The following is a 25,389-nucleotide window of genomic DNA, read 5'->3' as shown; positions in this document are numbered from 1 at the left end:
GGACAGGGTGAATCCGAGAAACAACAAATTGAATTGGTGTGGCCTAAAGGAAAAACAGCACGGTCCATGAAATGAAAACTACAGAATAGTGTTATAATGCATACAAATATCGGCTTCCACTTTACCCCCTTTACTCGGTGATTGTTATTGTTGTGTATAAATAAGGCCATGTTGATTTGATTATATGGATGACATCCTCTGGGAACCCCAAAACTGATGCGCGCGTGCGAAATAAAAAAAAGTTTTGCAAAAAAAAAAGTTGCTTTCACTATGAAATCTACGTGGTCATGAAGGTTGAACAAATGGCACAGAATATGTTATGGCGAATAATCTACTCTTCGAATTCATTTCTTTACATTTTTGTCTTTTTTCCTTTGATTTTGGCATTCTACGACATTGGTATCGTTTCTAAATGTTTTCCTTGCAACTTATGGTATATTTTTGCTCATTTAGCAACTGTTTTGCACGATTTACAGTATGGTTGAAAACTTTTTTTTTTTTTTGGAAACGGCCGAAAATTCATGCGCGCGTGGACGTCATCCATATAATCAAATCAACATGGCCTAATTTCGAATTCCGAAAAAAATCCAAAATTCTTCCCCCACCTGTTCCGGACGTTGACCTCTGACCCCGCACCTGCGGAAGCACCACCCACAATGCACTCCGCGGGACGTTACCATGACAACCCGACGCGAGAATGCGGAAGTCACATCCTGCAACAGGTTGCATGCAACAACAAGTGTGTTTTGACTTGTTTTCAGTCGATTCGCGAAACATAGCGTCGTCCAAAGGCTGGGATATTTCTTCTGAATCGACATGGGTACACTGTGAGGCAGAGAATGATCATGAAGACAATTTCAAATAGCTAAAAAGCTGCGTTGAACAATCCAAGGAGAACCTCTTTTTAAATTTTGGCAAACTATGGATCGAAAACCTGGACACTTACCCAGGTCTCCAAAAGACGTGCTGGACTCTCTTATCTGGGTGAAGGTAGGAAACTCTTTCAATACTTTTAGTATTCTCTACATCGATTTAAACAGAGCATGGGACCTCACCAATTTGATTTGTTTTCCATTGCTTTCTGATTTAAAAAAAAAGATTTTGAATCAACTCAAAAATGCTCATATTTTGAAAAAAATCATTTTCTTCCTAGTTGCTACAGTTTTCCATCTATCAATGCAGTGGTATGTTTAAAGGTTCAAAATTCATTGTTTAAATATTAACCCAGCCTTTTGTGTTGACTTCATGGCTCATAGGATTTGGGGCTATAATAGGTAATGCCTAGACCTGTTTTTATTTTGCCCTGTCGCTTCATATTTTTTCTGTCTGGAAACCAACAGATTAAATTGGTGTGGCCTGAGTAAGATTATGCTTCTTGGAGTCACGTTGTCTCGTACGTGGTTTTGATTTTGACTACAATTGTTCCCCAATGTATGAACAATAAACAAATAAAAAACAAATTAACAATCAGTATATGTTCAACAAACAAGTAACAATCAGTATGTGTTCAACAAACAAGTAACAATCAGTATGTGTTCAACAAACAAATTAACAATCAGTATGTGTTCAACAAACAAGTAACAATCAGTATGTGTTCAACAAACAAATTAACAATCAGTATATGTTCAACAAACAAGTAACAATCAGTATGTGTTCAACAAACAAGTAACAATCAGTATGTGTTCAACAAACAAATTAACAATCAGTATATGTTCAACAAACAAGTAACAACCAGTATGTGTTCAACAAACAAGTAACAATCAGTATGTGTTCAACAAACAAATTAACAATCAGTGTAGGTTCTTATGCATGTATAGTACTGTCATGTGTAATACTGTCATTTATTTATTTTGTTTGTGACTATAACAGGTTGTAGGTCTGGGCAATGCAGGAGTGGGGAAGACTTCACTTATCAAACATTTCTGTGAAAGTCAGGTGAGTCATGTAGTGAACAAGGACGTGTCAGCTAGTCTTCTGCATGACATACTTAAATTATAGGAGAATGTTGCCTGTCCAATTCATGTAACGTTACATCAGTAGTAACAAATTAAACTTCTGAATTGATACTTATTGCTGGCATTAATAGTCTATCATTCCAACAAATGAAATGATATTTGATTGTTATGAAATTACATACAGTGGTTGTCCTTTCCAGTTCTCTCCAGTTTACCAGCCGACTATTGGAGTAGACTATGGCTTCAAGATAGAGAAGATTCTAGGAGAGGACTGTGAGTACTATGAAATATGATAATTCTGTAGACTGTGAGTTCATGTAGTATTCAGTAGCCTGGGTCCCAGTCTCTGTAGCTTACCACTAGTTCTCCCTTTTAGCTTCAGGTACCACAGAGTAAGTGAAAACAAAAGACAGCAGTAGCCATAGAGGATAGCAAACTGGCTTAGTAGTTTATTGGTGACCCAGTGCCTTTCTTGTAAGGATTTATCATATCTATGATGATGTTCACCTCCGCAGAAGGAAAACATATAAATGTTCTTGCTGTTTCTTCTTCCTCTTGACCTGAACCAGACATCTGTCACCATGGTAACTAGTGTTGGGTTATATCATGTTGCAATTTTATAGCAGGAGGGATTTAGACTCCTGTCAGACCGTATATATGTGAACGTGTTTGCATAAGAATTAACAGAGACCATAAATGAAGGAAAACATTATGCATTTGCTTTGCGAATGTTACCTTTCTAGTTTGCTTATTGCAAAATTATTACTTGTTATGTGCAAATAAACAGTAAATAAAAACTTGTGTTGACAGTGCGTATCCACCTATGGGACCTGTCGGGTAACTCGGACTACCTGGAGGTGCGGAACGAGCTGTACGGGAACACGCAGGCGTGCTTCCTCGTGTACGACATCACCAGTCAGTCCTCCTTCGACACACTGGATACGTGGCTGAGAGAGCTCGGCAAGTACGGAGGGCTCAACTCGGAAGTTGTCGTCGTTGCCAACAAGGTATGCTTTAGTTATAGAGTTCATTAGCTTCGTTCCAACACAAGAAAGGAGGCCACCATAAATTTTTGGTCGATCTCGTCCACCTTCGTCAGTGTGATGCAACAGTTGACGAGATTGACCGAAAAGTTATGGCCTTTCTTATGTTGGTATATATGAAGCTTGAACTCTAGTGATTCTACTAATATAGATGAGTTTCATTTGAACATGGTATGCTGTACAGTTTTATCGGCTTTCCTGTAACAAAATCTAGGGATAAACATTATCATCCTATTCATTTCATCCAGTATTCCAAACAAGATAGAACTTGGACACATACCCATGCATCCTTTCTTTCCCCTTTTTCCTTATCCAATTTTAACAATTTTCCCCCAAAACTGGGGGTTAGACATTGCTTGCATCGAGTGCAAGAACGAGAAGAAACAAAATACATTGTAATATAATATAAACCGATAGATAAAAATTTCTACATGCTGATTCGTTACAGAGTGTTTTATTGTAGCATCTCTTTACCCAGACAATGTTACGTAGTTTTTCCTTTCGAGCTAAACTCTCACTGATCCTATTGTGGCCAATTTTGACAACTGACTTTGTATTTCTGACTCGCAGACTGACTTGAAGGCAAAACGTGTGATTTCCATGGCTGATGGGAGAAAGTGGGCAAGTGCACACAAACTCAAGTGAGTACCTGACTAGATAATTATTTTCCATTCGAACAGACTCTTAACTAACCAATACCCCCCATTAAACTAAACCGTCACCATGCTTTATACAATATCATTGTCATAGATCTGTAGATTTGATTATATTCAAAGAAGATTTTCTATGTTCACATGTTCAGCTATACAAAAATTAAGTACACATGTATAAGTTAGGCCAACTATTATTTTTTCTGCAGTAAGGAATTTTTTTATTTACCCAGTGACACGTACACTAGTTTGAGGGTCTTCAGAGGATGTCATCCATAAATTAAGTCAGTGTGGCCTAACATAAAATTGTTTCTGTACATATAGGTATCACGAGACCTCAGCTGGTGATGGTGTTCAGCAGATGCTCCAATTGTTAACAGTTTGTTTCTGTACAGGTATTATGAGACCTCAGCTGTAACAGGTGAAAAGTGTTGATTGTTTGTGTCTGTACATGTACAGGTATTATGAGACATCAGCTGTAACAGGTGACAGTAATCGGCAGATGCTCCAATTGTTGACAGTTTGTTTCTGCACCTGTAACAGGTATTACTAGACCTCAGCTGTAACAGGTGAAAATTGTTGACAGTTTGTTTCTGTACCTGTACAGGTATTGCGAGACCTCAGCTGTGACAGGTGAAAATTGTTGACTGTTTGTTTCTGCACCTGTACAGGTATTACGAGACCTCAGCTGTAACAGGTGAAAAGTGTTGACAGTTTGTTTCTGTACCTGTACAGGTATTATGAGACCTCAGCTGTAACAGGTGAAAATTGTTGACTGTTTGTTTCTGTACCTGTACAGGTATTACGAGACCTCAGCTGTAACAGGTGATGGTGTTCAGCAGATGTTTCAGGACCTACTGATGGCTGTGAGAGAACGGGAGGCTCAGAAGGACAAGAGACCCAAGAGTAGACAGGCTACAGACAAACAGACAACTGTCAAGAGTTAGCATAACTTTAACGAGAAGACACAGTGCCAAGTCTCTCTTGTTACTTTACACAAATAGTGAAGAGACTTTGCTGCTAAAATAGTACAGAATTTCTGTTCTCAATAGTTTTTAAGTATGTAGTAATAGATGTAATAATGACGATGATGTAATAATAGAATGGTAGCATTATGTATGGACAGAGGAAGTTAGGATTCTACTGGTAGATGTGTGCTATCTCTGCTTTCAATGAGCAACTAATTAAGTATGTACTTAAAAAATCCATTGGCCAGTGAGAACGCAACATATTACCGGTATATATTATATTTATCAAAGGTGAGGGAGTAGATTCAAATATTAATGTAGTGCTATGGATAGTACAGTCAATACCAAGGACAGTGCGGTTAGGGCTGTAGATAGTACAGTCAGCACCAAGTATATAGTGTTATGTTAGTGTTATGGATATTTCACCACTGAACTACAAAATTGAATGGCAAAAGGGGGCTTCTTTGGTGCTTATCCTTTTGTGGTATGAGAATCAATGTTATTTAACTGAATATTGCAGAGTTTAGCAAATCTTTCTTTCAACACAACAAGAATCAAGCTGACAGAATCCAGAATTATTAATGTGTTTTGTTAGATCTGCCGGGCGTATATTTGAATGAGTTTGATGCCATGTTGTGTCAATAAAACAATTAAAAATTCTTACTGGACAATTTTCTTCTTAATCATTAATATACTTTAAGTTCTTCAAAGTTACTACTGTATTGTCAAGTCTATAAAGATATCAAAACAATTCATTCATAGTTCAAAGGTATTACTGAAAAGTGTACCTATTAGTCAGTTTATTTATTATTAAGTAATCATTAAGATAAATCATTGACATGTATCATGAGTGCACATTAGCATATTAGATTCATTATTATTCAATTAAAAAAAAGTAATAACACCTTAATTTCGGATGGCAATCCTAGCAAATACACAGTGTCATTACCAAATTCTAAAAGAAAACACCATATGTGCTGTTGACTTCAATGGTATCAAATACACTTTACTCAGAATTTAGACTTACATCAAAACTTTAGACTCAGAGATATAACTCTAAGTTACAGTAAAACACATCCTATGACGTTGAATAAATGATCACAAACCAAAAACTCCGGGAAGTGCTGCAAAAATGACAACATCATCATGTTTACAAACTTGGAGGTCTCAAAATGTTCTAAAGGCCGTTGACCCATGACTTATAACCTTCCTTGTGTCAAAGGTCGCAGATTGCGCGCCAACTAGAAACACTCCAAGAAACACCGAGGAAGAGGTTCCGTGTCCAAAGTGGACAACTGTAAGGTACTTGTTGGCTTGATATTAGCATAAATGTACCATAACATGCCTTATGTCATATATAAATCGCTCAAAAGATATCCAGGTTCATTTTGTAGCCACACAGACCTGATTATCCAATCTATAGCTAGTGGCCTGTATTTTTAGTCCAAGCAGATGTTTAGTGAAACCAAAACCTTTGACTGAACCGCTGTTTGGACTGAGTATTAAAAAGTACGTTAACCATAATTCATTTTGTTTACGGAAGGAAAAAAAAATCTTGTTTTTGGTCTGTTTCCACCTCTTCTTCTTCTTGTGCAAACTAATAAGGTCAATGACCTGAAGCAGACGTCTGTCACCATGGTAACTAGTGTTGGGTTACATCATGTTGCAATTTCATAGCAGGAGGGATTTAGAGTCCTGTCTGACCATATATGCGAATGTGTTTGAGTAAGAATTAATTTGAGACATCCCAATGCAGGATTAGGATTTTCAATTACAAAATGAGTTCAATGAACTCTTTTAAACTGACTTTAAAGTTTGTATAGAAACCATGAATGCAGCCCAAATTATTAAAGGCTTGATATTCGAGATTTTGAGGGAATAAATATTATCTTAAGGAGCATTATGTACCATTTTTTGAAATTTGAAATATATCATTCGAAAAATATTCGAGTGATTGTACTTCAACTTTTCAACATATTTCTGAAATTATTCCACATTTCTGACAATCATGGTTTAAAAAAGGCGATAAATAAGCCCACATGAGGTGTAATCATCATATGCGTAATTTTTGGTGCCACCATAAACTACCAGAATGTAAACAAACATGGCCGGCGACTGTGTTTCAAGCTTTTAAATACTGTACTGTAAATACTGTAAATAAGGCGTCATATTTTGGCACCTACACTCTCTGAGTAGCACTTATTTGCAATGGAGTGGGGTTGATTCAACTGTAAAGAAATGACCAGAAATTTACTTTTTGTATCATCCTAATGTTATATAATGCAGCTTTAAACCATGCCGTCCAACATTGAGATCAAGGCACGAGTACATGATGTCACAAAACTACACAAACTGGCAGCAGAGCTGAGCCAATCAGAGGGCACCAAAGTGGAGCAAGAAGACACCTTCTTTTGTGTTCCCAGGGGCAGGCTCAAGTTAAGGCATCTTAAGGTAAAGTCAAGTAACTTTCTCTTTTCTGACATGTTAGGAACATCTTGAAACAAAAAGGTTCAGAGATTGATTACATTTCACCATTGATGTTTCATTTTAATATGGGATCTACATGTATATCAAGACTATTGTATGTGAAGCACTCATAAATTTGGTATAAAACTGTACTAAGTTATTATAGCTCTGTTTCTTCTTCCTCCTCCTCTCCAAACAAATAAGGTCAATGACCTGAACCAGACGTCTGTCAGACTCTGTCTCCATGGTAACTGGTGTTGGGTTACATCATGTTGCAATTTTATAGCAGGAGGGATTTAGACTCCTGTCACTATATATATGAATGTGTTTGAGTAACAGAGCAGACCATATGCAAAGGTAAACATTGATATGCATTATCTTTGCAAATGTTACTTTTCTGGTTATTATATAATTTTGATGTCCCATAAAACGAAGAGTAGCTTTCAAATACTTATATACATTGTGAAAATCATTTGCTCTCAGAACGATAATATTATAGAACTGTTACACTGATTCATATTATTTCAAGTTATAACAAAAATTCTGATATTTCAGGATCGTCCCTCCGAGTTGATCTCCTATGACAGACCAGACCAGCAGGGACCTAAAGAGTCTGTGTTCTTCATTTCAAAGGTTCACAACCCACAAGACATCAAGGTTTGTGAGCAATACTAGCCTGTGTCTACTCCAGTTTGCTCTAGTGATCACTTACCAGTCTGACACCAATTGACAGAGAGAAGATTGTCATTGGAATTATAAGGCCACACCAATTAAAATTTTTGGTTAACGGATTTTTCTAGAAAAATAATGGAGCGGGCGGGCAAAAAAAATAAAAATAAAAACAGGCCTAGGCGTCGTATTATGGCCCAAATGGTACGATAGGAGCCATGAAGCCAACACACCAGGCTGGTTCAAAATTTAAACAATGAATTTTGAACTTTTAATGATGCCACTGTATTGAAAGATGGAATAACTGTAACAACTAGGATGAAAAGGTCTGTTTTCAACTGTTCAGGGCAAAAAATGAGCATTTTGCAGTTGATTCTGGATTTTTATTTTTATTTGCAAATCAGAAAAAATGAAGCGGCAAATCCGTTAACCAAGAAATTAAATTGGTGTGGCCTAATGTAAGTTAACATGTACAGGAAAGCTCTGATCAGATCAAGTTCCTTGTTCCTCTGTAATGGCAATATAACAGAGTTCAAACTGGCATTTCAATGTTTTACAGTTAAAAAAGTTAAACAGCCTTCCTGCATCAAGTGACGCATAGGGCTGTGCCCATCTCCATTCATTAGCCCAGTGGGCCACACACAGCAGTCACTACAGCAAGGGGCTAGTCTACTGGTAGTGGTGTGTGTTTAACTACTAGTACCATACTCTTTCCCAAATGCTGAGTGCTAAGCAAAAAAAGCAGTATGTACCATTTTTAAAGTCTTTGTTATGACTCGGCCGGGGATTGAACTCACGACCTACCGAATGCAAGGCAAGCACTCTACCCCACTTGGCCATTGCACCGTTTTTTTTTACACAGGTTCTGATATATACTCCATACCTGAGCTGTATTATGATGTGGATGCCATTGTGTATTCTGCCTTGATCATCAAAGCAGGAGCTAGAATTTGACCAGAATTTGACTAAAAAATCACACCCCTGACATTAAGCAGTTGTATAGGCTAGGACGGGTACCAGGCTATCTGCTAAGTTGCTGATTTGCTTGATGTTCGTTTCTGAATGTCTGTGTAATGTCAATAGAAATTGTTAGAACATGCAGTTACATCAACTAAAATTAAGGTTTATCTTGTTCCAGGCCACTCTTGCCCATGCACTGGGTATACGAGGGGTAGTGAAGAAGCTGCGGACCCTATATCTAGTTGGACAAACCCGAATACATGTGGACAATGTGGAGAAACTGGGACATTACATGGAGTTAGAGGTAGAGTGGCTAGATTTCTTTTTATGTTTACCGAAGAAAAACATATTGTTTTTGGTCTGTTTCCTCTTCTTCTTCTCGAAACCAATAAGGTCAATGACCTGAACCAGATGTCTGTCACCATGGTAACTAGTGTTGGGTTACATCATGTTGCTATTTCATAGCAGGAGGGATTTACACTCCTGTCACCGTATATATGAATGTGTTTGAGTAAGAATCAACAGAACAGACAATATGCTTAGGTAGACATTATGCATTTGCTTTGCAAATGTTGCCTTTCTAGTATATATATCTTGTTTCATGATATTGTTAAAGTAACAGAACAGATACTTGACAATGTGTATTTATCACTGTTTTGTGATTGGTTGGTCATTTGAATTTGAACTGAACCCTGCCCTTTCATTGGCTAGGTGATGATGCAGCCTGGCCAATCAGCAGAGGAGGGAGAACAGATAGCCAATGACCTGATGGAGAAATTGGGCATCAAATCATGTGACCTTATTGATACTGCTTATATAGATATGCTACAAGACAAGTAGAGCCAAGCAATTAGTACACTTCTCAAATACTTATGGCAAAAAAACAATATTTACTTCAACATAAATGTGTAAGATGTAGACAAAGGCTAGGTTAAAAGTATTGTTATAAGATTATGTTGATTAAACAATTAACAAGTGTAACAAGTGGTTTTACCATAGATTCAATACTGATACATGTTACCATGTTTCAAGCTAGTTTTCCGTGACTGGATTCTTGTCCCACTGTGTACAATTTTAAGAGTCAGTTTTTGCAATCCAGATACAAGTCTTCAGCAAATAAATGCATAATTTATCTCTCAGGCAGAACGAATAAGAATGTAAGCCATATTTCTTGCAATAAAATTTTACCTTCGTCTAATTGTCAGCTTTTCTAGTTAACGGATCCGTAACATGTACTTGCACTTTTCTTGATGTTGCACGTAGTATACCCGAGGCTCTGGTGGTATAACCTGGTATCCTGTCTAATCGTGGTTGTGGCATACCAAGGACTTGGGGCAGGCTGTCTTCGGGGCTCTAATAGTTTTCCCCCCGCCCAGTACAACAGACCGTCCCGGTAGGAGTGTTAAGTTACGCTTATAGAGTTAGGCACGCCAGGAGTTGATTTTCCCCACCACGAATATCGTGGTGGGCCTAATCATGTAATCAAACTGCCGCCGTGAAAAATCTACCGGGGGAACCTAGCTCAGGCGGGCGGGGAAGAGCTTCAGCAGCACCGAAGAAAACCCGCCCCAACCACGTTAGGCTGGACACGATTACTGCTGGTGATAGTGCAATCGCTATAGGAAAAAAATGATGATGTGTATAATCAGGGACATGATTATGACCTACAAATACATTCATGGGAAGCTGGACACAGAGGGTTGCCTACCAAAGATGCAAGAAAAAACAAGAACAAGAGGGAACAGCTTACGCCTAAACAAAAGATCAGTGAACAACAAAAAAAGACTGTTTTTCTACAGCAACAGGGTAGTAACATGGTAGAACAGTCTACCTGAGGAGGTGGTGTCAGCCCCAAGTGTGAACAGTTTTAAAAATAGACTGGACAAACACATGAGAAGTCATCCAGTGGTGTACAACCCCCGGGCATTGGACAACCCCCACAAGATGACCATGTCAACGAAGTAAACTACAAGGAGCGGCTCAAGGTGGAAGAGAACTTCCTACCGAGACGAAAGATCTACTCTACTCTACTCTACTCAGACTAATGCTCTAGAACACGCGAATTTTGTATAAAAGCGCTGAGAGCATGACAACATACATGTACAGGACCTATCCTTGGTGCTGACCGCCATCCATATGAACAACTACGTACGTTTCCATGTACAGACACCGTAAGTTTGTTTGTAGTACATGTACATGTACGTGCGTAGCAAACAATACTTAGTCCTGGAAGGAACGTCACAATTGCACGTTTGTCTGATCACAAAGTCATTGTGATATCACATTAATACGCTACTGTTTCACAGGCCTGATTAGAAAATACCATATTTCTAACGTCATCATCATGCGTCATAGAACAAGAAGTACATTTAGAAGGTAACCGTTGTGACGTCTTCGCTGATTCGAATGTTCGCGTTGCTAGGTAACCAGAGCAGATCGTTCCATCGTGACCTTGAAACCGCACGGACTTTGTCAAAGCTGTCAGGGATTGAGAGAGACAAGTTTTTTTAAGGATGGGTGACGCGGAGAAAGGGAAGAAGACATTTGTGCAGAAGTGTGCGCAGTGTCACACGGTGGAGGCCGGCGGGAAACACAAAGTCGGGCCGAACTTATCCGGAGTGTTCGGGCGGAGGACTGGTCAAGGAGTGGGGTTCGCTTACACCGACGCCAACAAGAACAAAGGTAACGTGCATAAATTGTTTCGTTTTCTTGTACGTGGATGGCGATCAGCACCAAGGACAGGTCTATTCGCCTATAATTTAACGTTAACACTGTACGCATATGTTTGATTCCAAAATCATATCCAGTTGCTTGAGTAACTGCTGTGTTGGACAAAGGTAACTTGCTTCCGAAAATAGTTTCATCAGGTTGGTAAAGTATAGGATATACAGACGTTTTCTTTTACACGACCAAAAGCGCCACCTACATCAGCTACATATAGCGGCGAGAAGCAGAACTCCAGTCAGAAGCTCTGAGGCAGGTGTCTGATAGACACCGAAACGTAAGCAAGGTAAACTATCATGGTTGTGTAAAAGAAAACGTCTGTATCCTTAAAGGTAAACTTGGGTAACGTAGGCAAAAATGTTGAACTGATACGTCAAAGAGTAACTTCTTAGAGCAGCACGTGATTCAATGAAAAAGGGATCAAAATACGAACATGTTTACGGTATATGTGGATAAAAACGTACATAAGATTGTTTCGTTTTCTTGTACGTGGATGGCAATCAGCACCAAGGACAGGTGTATTCGCCTATGATTTAACACTGTACGCATATGTTTGAGTGTGAGGAGGGAAAATATGAACTAACATTATGTCTCTGTGCGTGGATGGAAAAGCACATAACACATGTTTTCGTTCCTTGTAAAATGATGTGGATGGCGGTCAGTACCAAGGACAAGCGCATTCGCCCCATATATGCGTTTAAGTAGGGGTATATAATGAAACTACAAGTACGCTTATGGTGTCTGGACATGAAAACGTGTACTACGTAGTTGTTCAACCTTGTTAAAAAAATCATATGGATAGCGGTCAGCACCAAGGACAGGTCCTGTACAGTGCTTATGCATTTGTTTGTATAGAAGCGGTAAAAAAAACTACAAACTAACTTACGGTGTCTGTACATGGAAACGTACGTAGTTGTTCACGCTTGAAAAAAATTATATGGATGGCGGACAGCACCAAGGACATGTCCTGTACATGTATGTGTTTGAATAGAAGCAGTTAAAAATTACAAAACACTTAACCACGGTGTCTGTACATGGAAACGTACATAGACTGTTTGTTGCTTGTACTAGAAAAATGTGGATGGCGGTCAGCACCAAGGACAGGCCGATTCTTGAAAATCACTACAATTCCAAACTTCGTGTATGTGATACACTACCTGGGCCCTATTTAAGTTGTTCCTCTGGTTTTTGCAGGTATAACATGGAATGAGGAGACCCTGGATATCTACCTCACCAACCCTAAGAAGTACATCCCGGGGACTAAGATGGTGTTTGCCGGCATCAAGAAAGCCAAGGAACGCAAGGACCTCATCGCTTACATCAAGCAAGCCTGCTCCTAAATGGCTCCATCCCTGTGCAGTTGCCAAGAAATGCAGAAGCAGTGTAATGGCAGAGACATGTGCTTACCTTGAATTTCCTCATTTGCCCATCATCAAGATCATTGGAAATAACATGTCTTAATTCACTTTTAAGATTTAATGTCTTAAAGATTTCTTAATCTCTTAACATGAGATGTTGAACTCACAGGATTCTGTAATCCAAATAAATTGTCATTGAATAAAATGCTGACAACATGGCACTGTCTGGTGTTTCTGTTAGGGTGGGTGAGGATAGCATGAGAAAGAACCAATCAAAAGTGCCCATACTTACCTTTGTCAGGCAAGTAGTGATGTATGAACAAAGCATTTCTCTGATTGGCTGGTAAATTCCTTTATTTCATAACTTCATAGATCTTCTAGATTAAGCACTGAATTCCTGAGTGAAGTTTACAACTAATAGTATGTTTGCTGTAAACTACATCTACATGTAAACATATCAGTTTCAAAGGCACTGCAAGTAATATCATACAAAGCTTGTCCAAAAATATACAGTTCTGTATGTTCTACATGATAGGAAAATACTAATTCTATTTTCAATACATATCAAACTATTCCATAGCACCAATGATAGAATATATGTTTGATTCAAAAGTATCTGATCAAATTAAGATTATATACAACTAGCCAATTGAAGTGTTCTGTAGACTTTGGAAAAATCCATTCTTGGCAATTTCTGTTACCACATCACTAGATAGCTCAAATGTATCAAAGACAAACATACACTTCGTATTTATTGAAAGAGAAAACATCACTCATAAAACTCTTCCTACATTTATGCTGCAAACAGTACATGATATGTTTTCTTTTAGAACAAACGTTACAACTTCTATGGCAATATTAGGCCCCACCAATTTAACTTGTTGGTTCTCTGATTTTTTCAGATGAAGAAATATATATGAAGCAACAGGGCAAAAAAAAAACAACAGATCTAGGCATCCTATAATAGCCCCAAATGCTATGATAGGAGCCATGAAGTCAACAAAAAAGGCTGGGTTAATATTCAAACTATGAATTTTGAACTTAGCAAGGTTGAAGGAGTCAATCGAAAATTTGGGATAAGTCCCATTTCTGTAATCTAAGTGTTGGAAGTTAAAGCTTACTCTTTATTTCATAATGAATTTTGAACTTTCAATCAAACCACTGCATTGATAGATGGAAAAACTGCAACTAGGAAGAAAATGACTTTCCTCAACTGTATTCAACTCAAAAATATGAGCATTTTTGAGTTGATTCAGAACCATAATCTTTTTTTTTTTCAAATCAGAAAAAAATTGACATGGCGAATCCGAAACAACAAATTAAATTGGTGTGGCCTTAGCTTCAGTTAAATCTCTTTATGGCAGTTTAAAAGTTACAGCTCCCTTTAGACTTGCCTGCACCTTTGCAATGTTAGCATCCAACTCTGCAAGTTCCTGTTGGAAAACTCTCTCATCCTGTGACGTTACTGTAGTTTCAGATGCTATTGACTGAGCCTCTATGTCATTGACTGTGCTCAGAGAACTGTCTAGTACAGTACCTCTAAAAAGATGGTCTTGTTTCGAGTTTGGTCTAATGTCTTCAGCACCCGACTGAAAAGAGCGAGCATTTGTAGAACGATCTGTAACGTTTTCTTTGTACGGTTGAGATGACTGGTACCACTGCATTTTCCTTCCTCCGTTTTCTTGCGGTCTTTGCGTCGCTGGTTTTCTCTCTGTGTACGCTCTTGTTGGAGTTGGCTTCCACTGCGTTCTCCCAACGTTGGAGGGTAGAGAAGCGTACATGGTGGAGTCATGGTCAAAGTCTGACAGTGGATAACCGTTGAATGAGTGAGAGAGAGCATCCTTTCTTCCTACACCTTGCTTTTGTGGAGAGGGGGGCGCTGGAACAGCATAGTGCTGTCCTGATCTCTCATGTGCAGATATAGCCTCCCTGGTCAAACTTTGCTGTGTCTGATCATACCCTGCTGGTACAGTGCTGCTGTTACCGACAGCAAACTTTGAAGCACTTTTCTCTTCAATACTCCTCTGGTGGTCAGCTAAGTGCTGCTCAGTCAGAGAACTTCCGGTAATGTTTTCTTTCTTCTTTCCGTTCACGTCATCAAATTGTAGAGCCCTCTTCACAGATGCTGGAGTCTTTGGTTGCTCTGCTGTTGGAACAGCTGTAGGGCGTGGCTCCCACTGTTGCCGTGGAGACTGGTTTCCATGGTAACTAGGGTGGTGTGATGGTTGACTGTAGTGTTGCTGGGACAGCTGGCCACCAGGAGGGCGTGGCTCTTGTTGGCGTGGCAACTGGCTGCCCTGGTGTTGATTGGTCGGAAGGGTCTGTGGTTGACCAATCAAGTCCTTTTCTGCTGTCCTGCGTGTTGGGCTGCCGTAGAAGTTGGGCTGGCCTCCTTCAGGACTGGCCAGCTGGATAACACTGTTGGGAGAGACAAAAACAGAACATTTCAGGTCAGTTTATTTCATGCAGGCTGTTCCGAACAAGTTTTCAAGACTCATCTTCCATACATGAGAGAAATGAAACTCAGATACAATGTATTTGCCTTTTGGCAACTGAAAATAATGCCCAACTTTTAATGAACACCTCGTGAGAATGCAGTGATCATGAGAGGTACATGTACAACTGCCCTGGGGAAGATAGCAGAAGCTCAAAAATTGTCAGGTCTTCTTCTTTTTTTCTTTTTTCATTTTGAGGCAGCCGCCTTCAACTACATGTAACTCAAGATTCTGCTGCCTTTTTGTCTCCAATAAGAGATGGGGTTCGCCAGGCCTCCATCCAGGAAAGTCATGTGAAGTGCCTTTCCCAAGGGCACAAGATCGGTGACATGGCAGGGTTCGAACCCGGGACCTCTTGGTTCCAAGCCTATATGGCTATAACTAGGGGTTTGTTATGCCACACGACCCCCTAGGTCAATCCCTTTGTACTACAAGGACAAGTATAATCCATGTATTTGAGGATATGTGAAGGGTTTCTGGTGCTACCTGTCCACACTGGGTGTTTGAGGATATTTGAAGGATTTCTGGTGCTACCTGTCCACACTGTGTGTTTGAGGATATGAGAAGGGTTTCTGGTGCTACCTGTCCACACTGTGTGTTTGAGGATATGTGAAGGGTTTCTGGTGCTACCTGTCCACACTGTGTGTTTGAGGATATGAGAAGGGTTTCTGGTGCTACCTGTCCACACTGTGTGTTTGAGGATATGTGAAGGTTTCTGGTGCTACCTGTCCACACTGTGTGTTTGAGGGTATTTGAAGGGTTTCTGGTGCTACCTGTCCACACTGTGAGTCCTGAGGAAGTGTTCCACCCTCTCCAGCGTCAGTCCGTCCACGTTCCTCCCGCCCGGCCCAGAGTTCTGCAGGTCCCGCAGCAGGTACGACATACTGGAGTGAAGGTCCCTGTTGTTCATAAACAGTACAACTAGCAGTTAGAAAAAACATTTATAAAAGACAAAAGTCCTATACATGTAGCAGAGCTTGAAATTTGATTTGGGGAACACCAGTAAGTATAATGGTCAAAGTTACCTCGAAATTTAGCTGTAGATTGGGTGTATACCCTTGGCAAACCATCAGTATTGAAAATTTACTGTTAAGTACTGATCAACTACTAACAGTAAAATTTCAGTAAATCTTCAGTAAATTGTCTTTTTCTGTTTTACTGAAGCATTACTGGTAAGCACTGATGCCTCTATTTACTGTCGGTGTTTTAACCAATGTCTTGTTTGACCAATCAGACCATTACTGACCGTGTACTGTCTATTACTGGACATTTACTGGGACGAAATTTAGCTGTAGATTGGGTGCATTAAAGATTTATTAGAAAGTCAGCAAAACCTAAATACATGTAATGTACAAAAAATTTCTATGTTAACTACAGAAATTACTTCAATCTGTGAAGGTTAACACAAAAAGGCATAGCAGTCATTCACTATCTAAGTGAAGCATGATGCTTTTTTCAAGTTGACAGAATGTAGTAGTACATGTAGTAGTAGTAGTAGTAGTGCGATGTGGCATCACTACATCTTGCACTTTCAGCCTAGCTCAATGTGATGAAAGGATAATTATACAATCCCTGACCTATTTTAGAGTTAAAACTTTTGTTCCAACACAAAGAATTTCTCTCAACTAGAGCTTTCGACTTGTCACTCTGGTCTTCTTCAGTTCACTGACCCAGTTAATGGCTTCTCTGAAATATGGCTTCTTTGAAGTGTGACATCAACACTGGGTCAGTCTACGGAGGAAGACCAGAGTGACTGGTCGAATTAGCTCTAAGTGAGACTGTAAATTTGTGTTGCAACATAAGCTCTAGCTCTAAATATGTAACTACCAACAAAGATGAACTTTCATGATAAGTCCTGACCTTGTGAGAGTTTCCAGTCTCCTGATTTCTGCGTCCTTCTGTCTGATGGTGACTAAAAGTGTTCCATTCTCCATCTCAACAGCCTCCAGTTTCAGCTTCAGACCCTGGACCTGCTGCAGGGTAGCACTCACATCTGGAAGTAAAGTAAACATACGTAATACTATGTAAATGTGGTTATCATAGTGAAACAACCGAACACAACTTTCTACATTGCAAACTTTATTCTAGTCACAGAAGTACTCTGTTATCATCTCTTTCCAACATGGTAGACAGAGCTAAATGCAATTTCAGGGCAGCAAAACTGGAAATATTCTGAATAAGGCAATCTTTGTGATATTGACACATGCTGCTTCACATTAGCACATTTCAATCAGTATTTCGTACGTAGGGCATTTAAAACTGCAGAAACAAACCCCAAGATGAGTCCTTTATTTCATAGGTGGTACCCTAAAAATCAGCCCAGGGCCCTTCCAGTAACCATTTTTGTCAGAATTTTGGGAATTTTTGCTCCATGAGGGTCAATATACATTATGAAAGTGTGGTTTCAACTCAGTATGTAGATAAGTGACTAGAATATTGGCTTTCCAAAATTGGGTTTCCAAGCCCTAAAAACCACACTGGATGCCTTGTTTAGAGTTAAAACTTAATTGGTCCAACACAAAACACTTCAAAGAAGCCATGTGACAAGCCTCGATCACTGGGTCAGTCTACTGAGGAAGACCAGAGTGACTGGTCAAAAGTTCTAGGTGAGAGAACTGTTTTATTTTGGAACAAAAGTTTGAACTCTAAACATGTAACTATCAACACACATGAACTTATGATAGAATCTGACCTTGTTTGACCTTGACCATCTGGCTGTCCCACTCTGCCCGTGCTGACAGACTGTGTGTGTCCTGCTGTCCCACCATGTCCAGCAGGTTCTTGTTGTCCAGTCTGAGCCGGTCACACTCCTGTCTCAGGTCCTCCACCCTGCACTGCAGCTCCTCCTGGTGACCGGCCTGGTCCTGCAGCTGCTTCTCCAGGGACAGGTTTAGGGAGCGCAGAGACTCAACTACAGACAGGGGCAACATCAACACTCAACAAATCAAGAAAATGCCTCAGCCGTGAACAAACACTCTGCCATAGAGCTGTGTACAAAATGAACAGGTATAGGTACACAGGTTTAGGTACAGGTCTGGACCTGAAACTGTACCTAACGATTCAACTAACGATACAGTTCTACACCCAGGATTAGAAGACTCACCCTCGAAGCTGAAGTCAGGAGCCCTGTTCTCTCGCTCTGCTCTCTCCTTTTCTCTCAGCTGCTGGTTCAGGATTCGAACCCTTCTCCTCAACTGGCTGTTCTCACTTCTATAGGAGAAGACAACTTTATTACCCCCTGGTATTATACTGCAAGTAAAAATTACAGTATACATGTATGCATTTGAACTAGGATTATGGCCACAGTGCTGCCAAAGCAAAGACTACAAAGGCTGTGGGAAACACTCACAGATAGAGAAGCTATAATTATTATTATAGAAGGACAAGAAAAAAAACTATACATCAACCAACTTCTAGAACTATTAAAAGACACAAACCTGGGCAAGAATGCCTCGAGTGCTGCCATACAGGATAGAAAGAAAAAGAAGGACAGTCACATACACAGAGCTTGACTGATTGAGACACATATTTCAGGTGTTGTCAGTAATGGTTAGTACTTATTAAAAATACAGTGACCAAATTTTATACCTAAGAGGTTGAAGAGCCAAGTTGATGTCAGTCTGTATGTCAGCAGCCCTCCTGGTCTCTGGCAGCTGTCCCACAATCCTCTCCACTTCCTGCGCCAAACGTTTCACTTCCGGGTCATCCGCCGCGGCCTGTAACTCCCTCAGAAGATACCTCAGCGTCTGCAGCGATTTTCCCGGGCTCGTTCTCGGCACTTCTTTTTCTGACGCACGCGAAGGCGGCCGTTTCGGACTTGACGTGACAGTTTCGTCTAAGTCGTCCTGTTCTTGATCTGTTTTCGATTCATTCCCTTGCATTTGATCGACAACTGGCGCTCCCGTCTGAAAGAGAGCGCGCCGAGCAGGGCTAATGGTCTCGCGATCTCGAACTGGAACGCTATCTAACTGTTCTCTGCCCCCTCTTTGATCATTAGCTGTGGTATATTCCTGTTGATAAGTAGGTGCAGGATAACTGATAACATCACCTACAGAGGGTGGGTGATATCTATCATTATCACCTGGTTGATAATAACCTGATGTCGGTTGATAAGTTTGCTGGTTATGTGGCTGTTCAGGCTGGTTAACTGGATAGTTTTGCGGGTTAACCAGTTGTGCATGTTGCAATTGTGATTGTATCTGCTCATATTGTGGGGGCTGCATAGCAGGATGAAAAGGTGTAGCAGCAAAATCTTTCCCCGGTTGATACTGACCCCCATCTTTCTGTGGTGGGGAGTGGGGTACATTTTGGACAGGGGCACGATTTTGAGCTCTGAGCATTTGCAGCAGCGTGTTTGGGGAGGGGGGCCTTTTAGGGTCAGGGGAAAGGTTAGGAGTGGAACTTGGAATTCTTTCGTTGAACAGGGTTTTCTGTGCAGCTGGTGGTACCTGCTGCTGTAACACTGGACCTGTGGATGGGAAGAGAAAAATAACCATGTTTACATACACCACCTAGCAACACAGAGCAGTATTGCAAGGTAAATAGACCAAGAAGATGTACAACATACCAGCAGTTAAATATGTACAGAGGAAAGTTGATTGTAGCATTGCTTATTTTCATGTTTATGGTTGAAACAACACAATTATAAATGGAAGACAAAGTAATGCATCTACATAAACTTACAAAAATGTAACTAGAAAGGTAATATTTTCAAAGCAAATGCATAATGTTTAACTTCGCATAATATATACCGGTAGTCTGCTCTGTTAATTCTTACTCTAACATTTTCATATACTAGTATATGGTTAGACAGGAGTCTAAATCCCTCCTGCTATAAAATTGCAACATGATGTAACCCAACACTAGTTACCATGGTAACAGACGTCTGGTTATGGTCATTAACCTTATTGTAGAAGAAGAAGAAGAGGAAACAGAGCAAAAACAGCAGGTATACATATACATGTATAGGAACAGAGCAAAAACAGTATACGTGTACATGTATACAATTATGTTTTCCTTTGGTAAACATGAAATTGACAGTACCTTGTACAGGGACAGTAGGTACCCTGAAGGCATACGGTGACAAGTTTCCCTGCTTGGTCTTTTCAGGGGACCTTCTGGCAGTTGTCTGTTGTGGGGCTGTGGTCTTCTTTACAGCTGGCTTTGTTGTCTTTGTCTTACTCGGTGGTACCTTAGTCTTGGCAGGGTTGGGCTTTGTCTTAGGTTTGGGCTGCTGGTTCGGTTTCTGCTTTAGACCTTTGGTAAAAAATAGTAGCGAAGGGACTCATGATTCAGATACTTACTATGTGATTATTCTGGGAAGAGAAAAATAGCCATGTTTACAAACACCACCTAGCAATACAGAGCAGTATTGCAAGCTCCATACACCAAGACTATGTACATGTACATGAACGTCAAACAAACAATAGCAACAAACATCACCATATTTCTCAGATTAGAATGTTTCTTGTTTCTTACAGGGGGATGCATTGTCTTTTCAGTGAGCCAACAACTAGAATTTGTCCAGAATGGTAGCTTAGATTATAATATACTGATCTAAGCTACCTTTAGTGTCTATGATCAACTTGCTTTCAAACGAAAGTTATGTTGCTCATGGAGCTACGTCAAACAGCTTGAAAATTGATGTCCCCCAAAAAAGGCAAGGGTCTGCATTTTTTCATTTGGGAAACAGGAAACACAACATTTTTTCCTAGGCCCCTATGCAGTGAATTTTAGTACCCACCTTGTGTAGTAGACCTCTCTGCAGGTTCTCTACTGAGAATGTCACCCAGGAGTGCAGCACAGCGGTCCAGACCTTTGTTGGTTGAAGTGACCTGAGAAACATTTGGTAGTGAGTTACTAGTAGTTTTTATAGTGTGCGTAGTCCAGTGGTTAGCGATCCTGCTTCTGGACTAAGACTAAGAGGTTGGGAGTTTAAATCCCGGCTGTTGTCGCTCACCCGACATGCACGCTACTGTTTAGGCTCGCAGTCCTTAGGACGGGACGTTAAGCCGTGGTCCACTGTTCATTGTGCTTGTCGAAAAAAGCTAGGGGAACTTCCCAGGTACAATAAACCTGTAAATACTGTACATAGCATCTGTCTTCTTTGTCACGACCAGTGGAAGATTAGCTCTTCAGCTAAACTGGTTCGAGATCACTTTCACTTTCACTTTTTGAAAGCCGCACTTTGATACAAAAATAAAATACAGATCTGATACATATGTTACAGGGCTGGAAATACTGGGTACATGTGCACATTAGTGCACCCAAATTTGGAGCTGTGCACGCAATTTTTTCTGTGGGTGCACCAGTGCACTCAAAGATTTTTGTAGGTTTACGTATGTCAATATGATAAATGTACATGACATAGTTAAGTATACAGCATATTCTTTACTAGTACATCCATATTCATAACATCCATTTTTTCTGTGCACACAATTTTCTAAGTTGGGTGCACACAAGTGCACCTACATCATGAGTAGACAGATTATCAGGAAAACATTGTCTACCTGGTCCTCTGAGTCAGTAGAGTACAGGGAAAAGCCTGCCTCTGAGTAGACAGGAGACGGAGCACGCTTTCCTCTGACAGGCCTAGAATAACAAGTGTTGATAACAAATTCAAATTGTCTCTAGACACCATTACTAGCAGTTTTTATGGACAATCAAGAAACTATAGTACACAGTGACACTCAGTCTACTCTCACCTCTTGAATAAAAGTACCCCCTGGAATAAAAGTACCCCCCGGACAAATCTTCAAAATGTAATAAAAGTACCCCCTTGAATAAAAGTACCCCCCGGAAAATTTTAAATTGAAATGTGTAAGCAATGTTTATGCTACTAAAATGTGTTCTCACGGTGTACATGTATGTGTCCCTTGCAAACACAGGTCCCAAATAAACATACCGGGGTACCCCCGGAATAAAAGTACTCCCGAGAAATCTTCAAAACCTAATAAATATCCCCCCCCCCAGAATAAACATACCCCTGGAAAATTACCAAATTATCAGCCTGCATTCTTACAGGTTAATGAGAAGTACATGCCTTTGTATATGTCGTGCAGTCTAATGACATTATCCATCTACATTCTAACTTGAGATCTGACTCTGAGTTCACACAATTTGTTGTTGATCATTGCATTGCATGCATGCATTGAGCAGGAACAATGCTATCAAGTTTTGGAATACGAGTCCTTGATTTTTTAAGGTTAAGAAAAATTACAAGAATAGAGTTTGAAGTTGAACAAAAATTAACAATATGCTAAATACATGCTCTATACAAATTTGCAGTAATGTGTAAAAAGCCATAGGGAAAAGAATCATATAATGTTAGATTTTGAATGGTATTTCATTTTTATACCTTTAAAAAAACTTCAATCAGTTTTCAAACAATTGTCACAATCCACAAGTCACACACAAAGTTCACACAGAATAGCAACAATTTGAAACACTGCCACAATCTCAAGGGTCTCAGGTTTCACTTACAAAATGTAGCAAGCTTTGAAGTTTGTGTTATGCAAATGATGGGAGGCGGGGCCTCAAGTTCTTGGAAGAATGGTTCATTCTCTACTAGGGGGACAATAACATTTTAAAACATTTTGATGTGTACTTGATATGAATAGATTGCAAGTTTTGTCATGTCAACACCTTTTTACTTGTTATTCAACTGTTCCATAATGTAACATCCATATTTGATTTTTTAAGAAAGTAGTTTTATTCACATTAAAAATCATAGCCTTCCCCATACTCAAAGTAGGCTCTTCCAAATGATCGTGGGAAGTTTTCAAGTCTTCACTCCTTACGTGCTCCAGTCAGAACGGACTATTTCCAGCTTGAATTGTCATTTCTGTGGTAGGATTTGGGAATTCTTGTGAGAAATACGATTTATTGTGCTAAAATACACTGTTGTCTGGTATTGTTTTCATATTTTCATTGGAAAAAGGAATACTTGAAACACGTAATGTGCAAGCACATGTTCCTCCCCCCAAATTATTTCTAGTAACGCTAGCTCATATCTCCGACCTGCTACGTGTTCCAAAATATTACTTACCTTTTTCTAAAAAAAGAGGTGATCTTTTCCCTACATAAGTACAAGTACGATGACTCAGTAAATCTGCCGTACGTTTGGTGTCAGTAAAGTTCTGCCCATGCATATTTGACATGTTGCAAAGTGGCCGCTACTTTGGGCGGCTGTGTCCGGGCATCGTGGCTTTCCAAAAACTTGCACCCAGAAAAAATGTTTTCTCCAAGAGGGCATGTACTTTCAATGCTGTTAACTATGCCCCGATTTTGAAAAATTATTATATGTACCGTCCAAAATGAGATCGTACCGGGTGGATGTTCGGGGCAACAAAAAAAAAGGCACACGAGAGTTAGTTTATTCACGGACGTTCAACACCGGAGCGGCCACCCCCGGTCTTGTCGGATCTTCTTGCGTACTGGCAGAACTAACAAAACATGAAAAGTACCCGCTAGAATACCGCAACAAGTTACTACAAAAAGACTTAAATGTATTATTTGTACCAGGAACTTCCTTCTTACGTCCAGACATGTGTTTTTCGTGACATTTTAACTCTGCTGTTACGTACTTTTTTGCCCGGAACTTTTTTGGATTCTGAAAAAAAATAAACGTACCGTCTAAAATAAGAACGTACCGGGCGGATTTCAAGGCGAAAAAAAATAAACGTCCCGGTACGTTTATTAGAGAGGTAAGAGTAATTCAATTCTTAGTCTTTATGATTAATAAAAGGTTTAAATAGAAAAGATCATGAAACTTACTTCTTGGTTCCCCTTCCAGCTGCGCCCCTCCCTCTACCCACTCCAGGCACTGACTTTACCTGTAAACAAAGAAAATATCATGTTTAGAATTAGATAGTGCATTTTCAAGTACATTTCTGCTACCATTATTAAATAATTATGTAACTTGTACTTGGTTATTGTTGCTACCTCCATGGTCTAATATATCACTAGACATGGTCTCTTGGTGCTGGTTAACTCTTGGTTCAGTTCAGTCAATTGTCTCTGTAGGTATTTAACACTTGGTGACTTGAAAACACTATTGGGTACTAGTATACACAATCAACAAATCATGCAGTACTCTGATGTCCCGATTAAACGTACCGGTACGTTTATTTTTTTCGGCCCGAACGTCCACCCGGTACACTCTTATTAGGGACGGTACGTTTATTAATTTTTGGGGAAAAAATTGTCCATACGTACCGCACCATCAGCAAGTGCCCGGCGGCCGCAAAATTCGGCAACACGTCACAGATAAATATTTGGTCCATGATAGCGGCATTTCCCATGAATATAATGTATATTATTTATTTTTCGCCTGCTGTCCATTTTTAAGTCCCAAAACGTCTGAAAAAGCAAAAATTTGCCCACAAAACCGAAGGGGAAGGCGAGTAGCACATGGCGGCCGCAAGTCCTTGTCAAAATCGGCAACGCGGCAGAAAAATGCCTGGTCCATTTTAGCGATATTTACCATGAAAAAACGTATGTGGTTTATTTTCCCTCTGGTGTTAGTTTTTAGGTCCCGAAACCCCTAAAAAAGTAGAAATTTGCCCACAAGACGGACGGCCGACGTGGGGAGGGCGCCTAGCGCCTGAGCAGCATGACCCGTAAAAAGTCAAAGGTCATAGGGCACCCATATTGCGCAATCACCGTAAAAGCGCCGATTTAGCTAATTTTAGGGCGTTTAAAATTGATACAATCACATTATCGATTTTTAAAAAAACAATGAGATGGAAACCAATCAAAATTTTATGCTGAATAATATTTTTTTTCTTCAAAAGTTTTTTTTCTTCAGAAGTTTTTCTTCTTCGGAATCCAGACTTTGACCAGACTAGACAATGTACCATACCAAACAATTATTATGTTGAAATGGATTTTGTTGTACATATACTCATTAAACCCCTATATTTGTACTTAATTGGGCTTGATTTTCTATCTCTTAAGTTAGTCAGATTTTCAACTCAAGTTGCAGGAGAATAGCAAACCTCTGTAAAAATGAAAGCGTCCCCGACGGAGAAACGCCCGTTTAAACGCCCGTTTGTGGTGGCCGTTTGTTTGGGACGGCTGCCCGTCCCTGGCGGTAAACGG

The 25,389-nt window shown here is 39.9% G+C and overlaps 4 protein-coding genes across 6 annotated transcripts; 3 read left to right on the top strand and 1 right to left on the bottom strand.

Annotated features, from left to right (window-relative positions):
- Nucleotides 1-619: 619 nt before the first annotated feature.
- On the top strand, nt 620-5,297 carry LOC109479785 (dnaJ homolog subfamily C member 27-like). 3 transcript variants are annotated; one of them, XM_019781802.1, is made up of 7 exons: nt 620-990; nt 1,870-1,935; nt 2,156-2,228; nt 2,766-2,962; nt 3,569-3,639; nt 4,320-4,345; nt 4,474-5,297. In XM_019781802.1, the coding sequence occupies exons 1-7, from the start codon at nt 922-924 to the stop codon at nt 4,593-4,595; spliced, it is 624 nt and encodes a 207-aa protein (XP_019637361.1). In that variant the 5' UTR covers nt 620-921; the 3' UTR covers nt 4,596-5,297. The 3 variants fall into 3 exon arrangements, with proteins under 3 accessions (XP_019637361.1, XP_019637370.1, XP_019637353.1); XM_019781811.1 differs by lacking the exons at nt 4,320-4,345; nt 4,474-5,297 and adding an exon at nt 4,044-4,098 and having other exon boundaries at nt 623-990; XM_019781794.1 differs by lacking the exon at nt 4,320-4,345 and having other exon boundaries at nt 625-990; nt 4,448-5,294.
- A 597-nt stretch (nt 5,298-5,894) lies between these two features.
- Nucleotides 5,895-10,135, top strand: LOC109479838. The gene is made up of 5 exons (XM_019781866.1): nt 5,895-5,913; nt 6,903-7,067; nt 7,638-7,739; nt 8,890-9,015; nt 9,423-10,135. The coding sequence occupies exons 2-5, from the start codon at nt 6,912-6,914 to the stop codon at nt 9,549-9,551; spliced, it is 513 nt and encodes a 170-aa protein (XP_019637425.1). The 5' UTR covers nt 5,895-5,913; nt 6,903-6,911; the 3' UTR covers nt 9,552-10,135.
- A 940-nt stretch (nt 10,136-11,075) lies between these two features.
- LOC109479863 (cytochrome c-like) lies at nt 11,076-13,012 on the top strand. Its single transcript, XM_019781903.1, has 2 exons — nt 11,076-11,393; nt 12,630-13,012. The coding sequence occupies exons 1-2, from the start codon at nt 11,225-11,227 to the stop codon at nt 12,773-12,775; spliced, it is 315 nt and encodes a 104-aa protein (XP_019637462.1). The 5' UTR covers nt 11,076-11,224; the 3' UTR covers nt 12,776-13,012.
- A 1,086-nt stretch (nt 13,013-14,098) lies between these two features.
- On the bottom strand, nt 14,099-24,237 carry LOC109479350 (coiled-coil domain-containing protein 14-like). The gene is made up of 11 exons (XM_019781304.1): nt 24,232-24,237; nt 24,064-24,122; nt 21,798-21,879; nt 21,032-21,122; nt 20,332-20,544; nt 18,877-19,756; nt 18,392-18,498; nt 17,981-18,199; nt 17,149-17,281; nt 16,062-16,187; nt 14,099-15,211 (listed from the first exon to the last, which is right to left on the bottom strand). Exons 1-11 carry the CDS (start codon nt 24,235-24,237, stop codon nt 14,149-14,151), a joined length of 2,979 nt encoding a protein of 992 aa, XP_019636863.1. The 3' UTR covers nt 14,099-14,148.
- Nucleotides 24,238-25,389: the final 1,152 nt, after the last annotated feature.

The sequence above is a fragment of the Branchiostoma belcheri genome, unplaced genomic scaffold (genome assembly GCF_001625305.1).
Source record: "Branchiostoma belcheri isolate BF01 breed outbred unplaced genomic scaffold, Haploidv18h27 scaffold107, whole genome shotgun sequence".
Taxonomy (NCBI): domain Eukaryota; kingdom Metazoa; phylum Chordata; class Leptocardii; order Amphioxiformes; family Branchiostomatidae; genus Branchiostoma; species Branchiostoma belcheri.
Note: the sequence above shows the minus strand (reverse complement) of the source record. Positions and strands in the feature narration are given on the sequence as shown.

Coding starts and splice junctions, on each gene's coding strand:
- LOC109479785 (XM_019781802.1), top strand. CDS start 922: ATGGATCGAAAACCTGGACACTTACCCAGGTCTCCAAAAGACGTGCTG. Junction 2,229..2,765: donor GAAGATTCTAGGAGAGGACT/GTGAGTACTATG, acceptor TTGTGTTGACAG/TGCGTATCCACCTATGGGAC. Junction 2,963..3,568: donor TTGTCGTCGTTGCCAACAAG/GTATGCTTTAGT, acceptor TCTGACTCGCAG/ACTGACTTGAAGGCAAAACG.
- LOC109479838 (XM_019781866.1), top strand. CDS start 6,912: ATGCCGTCCAACATTGAGATCAAGGCACGAGTACATGATGTCACAAAA. Junction 7,068..7,637: donor TCAAGTTAAGGCATCTTAAG/GTAAAGTCAAGT, acceptor CTGATATTTCAG/GATCGTCCCTCCGAGTTGAT. Junction 9,016..9,422: donor GACATTACATGGAGTTAGAG/GTAGAGTGGCTA, acceptor TTCATTGGCTAG/GTGATGATGCAGCCTGGCCA.
- LOC109479863 (XM_019781903.1), top strand. CDS start 11,225: ATGGGTGACGCGGAGAAAGGGAAGAAGACATTTGTGCAGAAGTGTGCG. Junction 11,394..12,629: donor CGACGCCAACAAGAACAAAG/GTAACGTGCATA, acceptor TGGTTTTTGCAG/GTATAACATGGAATGAGGAG.
- LOC109479350 (XM_019781304.1), bottom strand. Junction 20,545..21,031: donor AGAGAGGTCTACTACACAAG/GTGGGTACTAAA, acceptor TTTTTACCAAAG/GTCTAAAGCAGAAACCGAAC. Junction 16,188..17,148: donor AGACTGGAAACTCTCACAAG/GTCAGGACTTAT, acceptor TATGAACAACAG/GGACCTTCACTCCAGTATGT.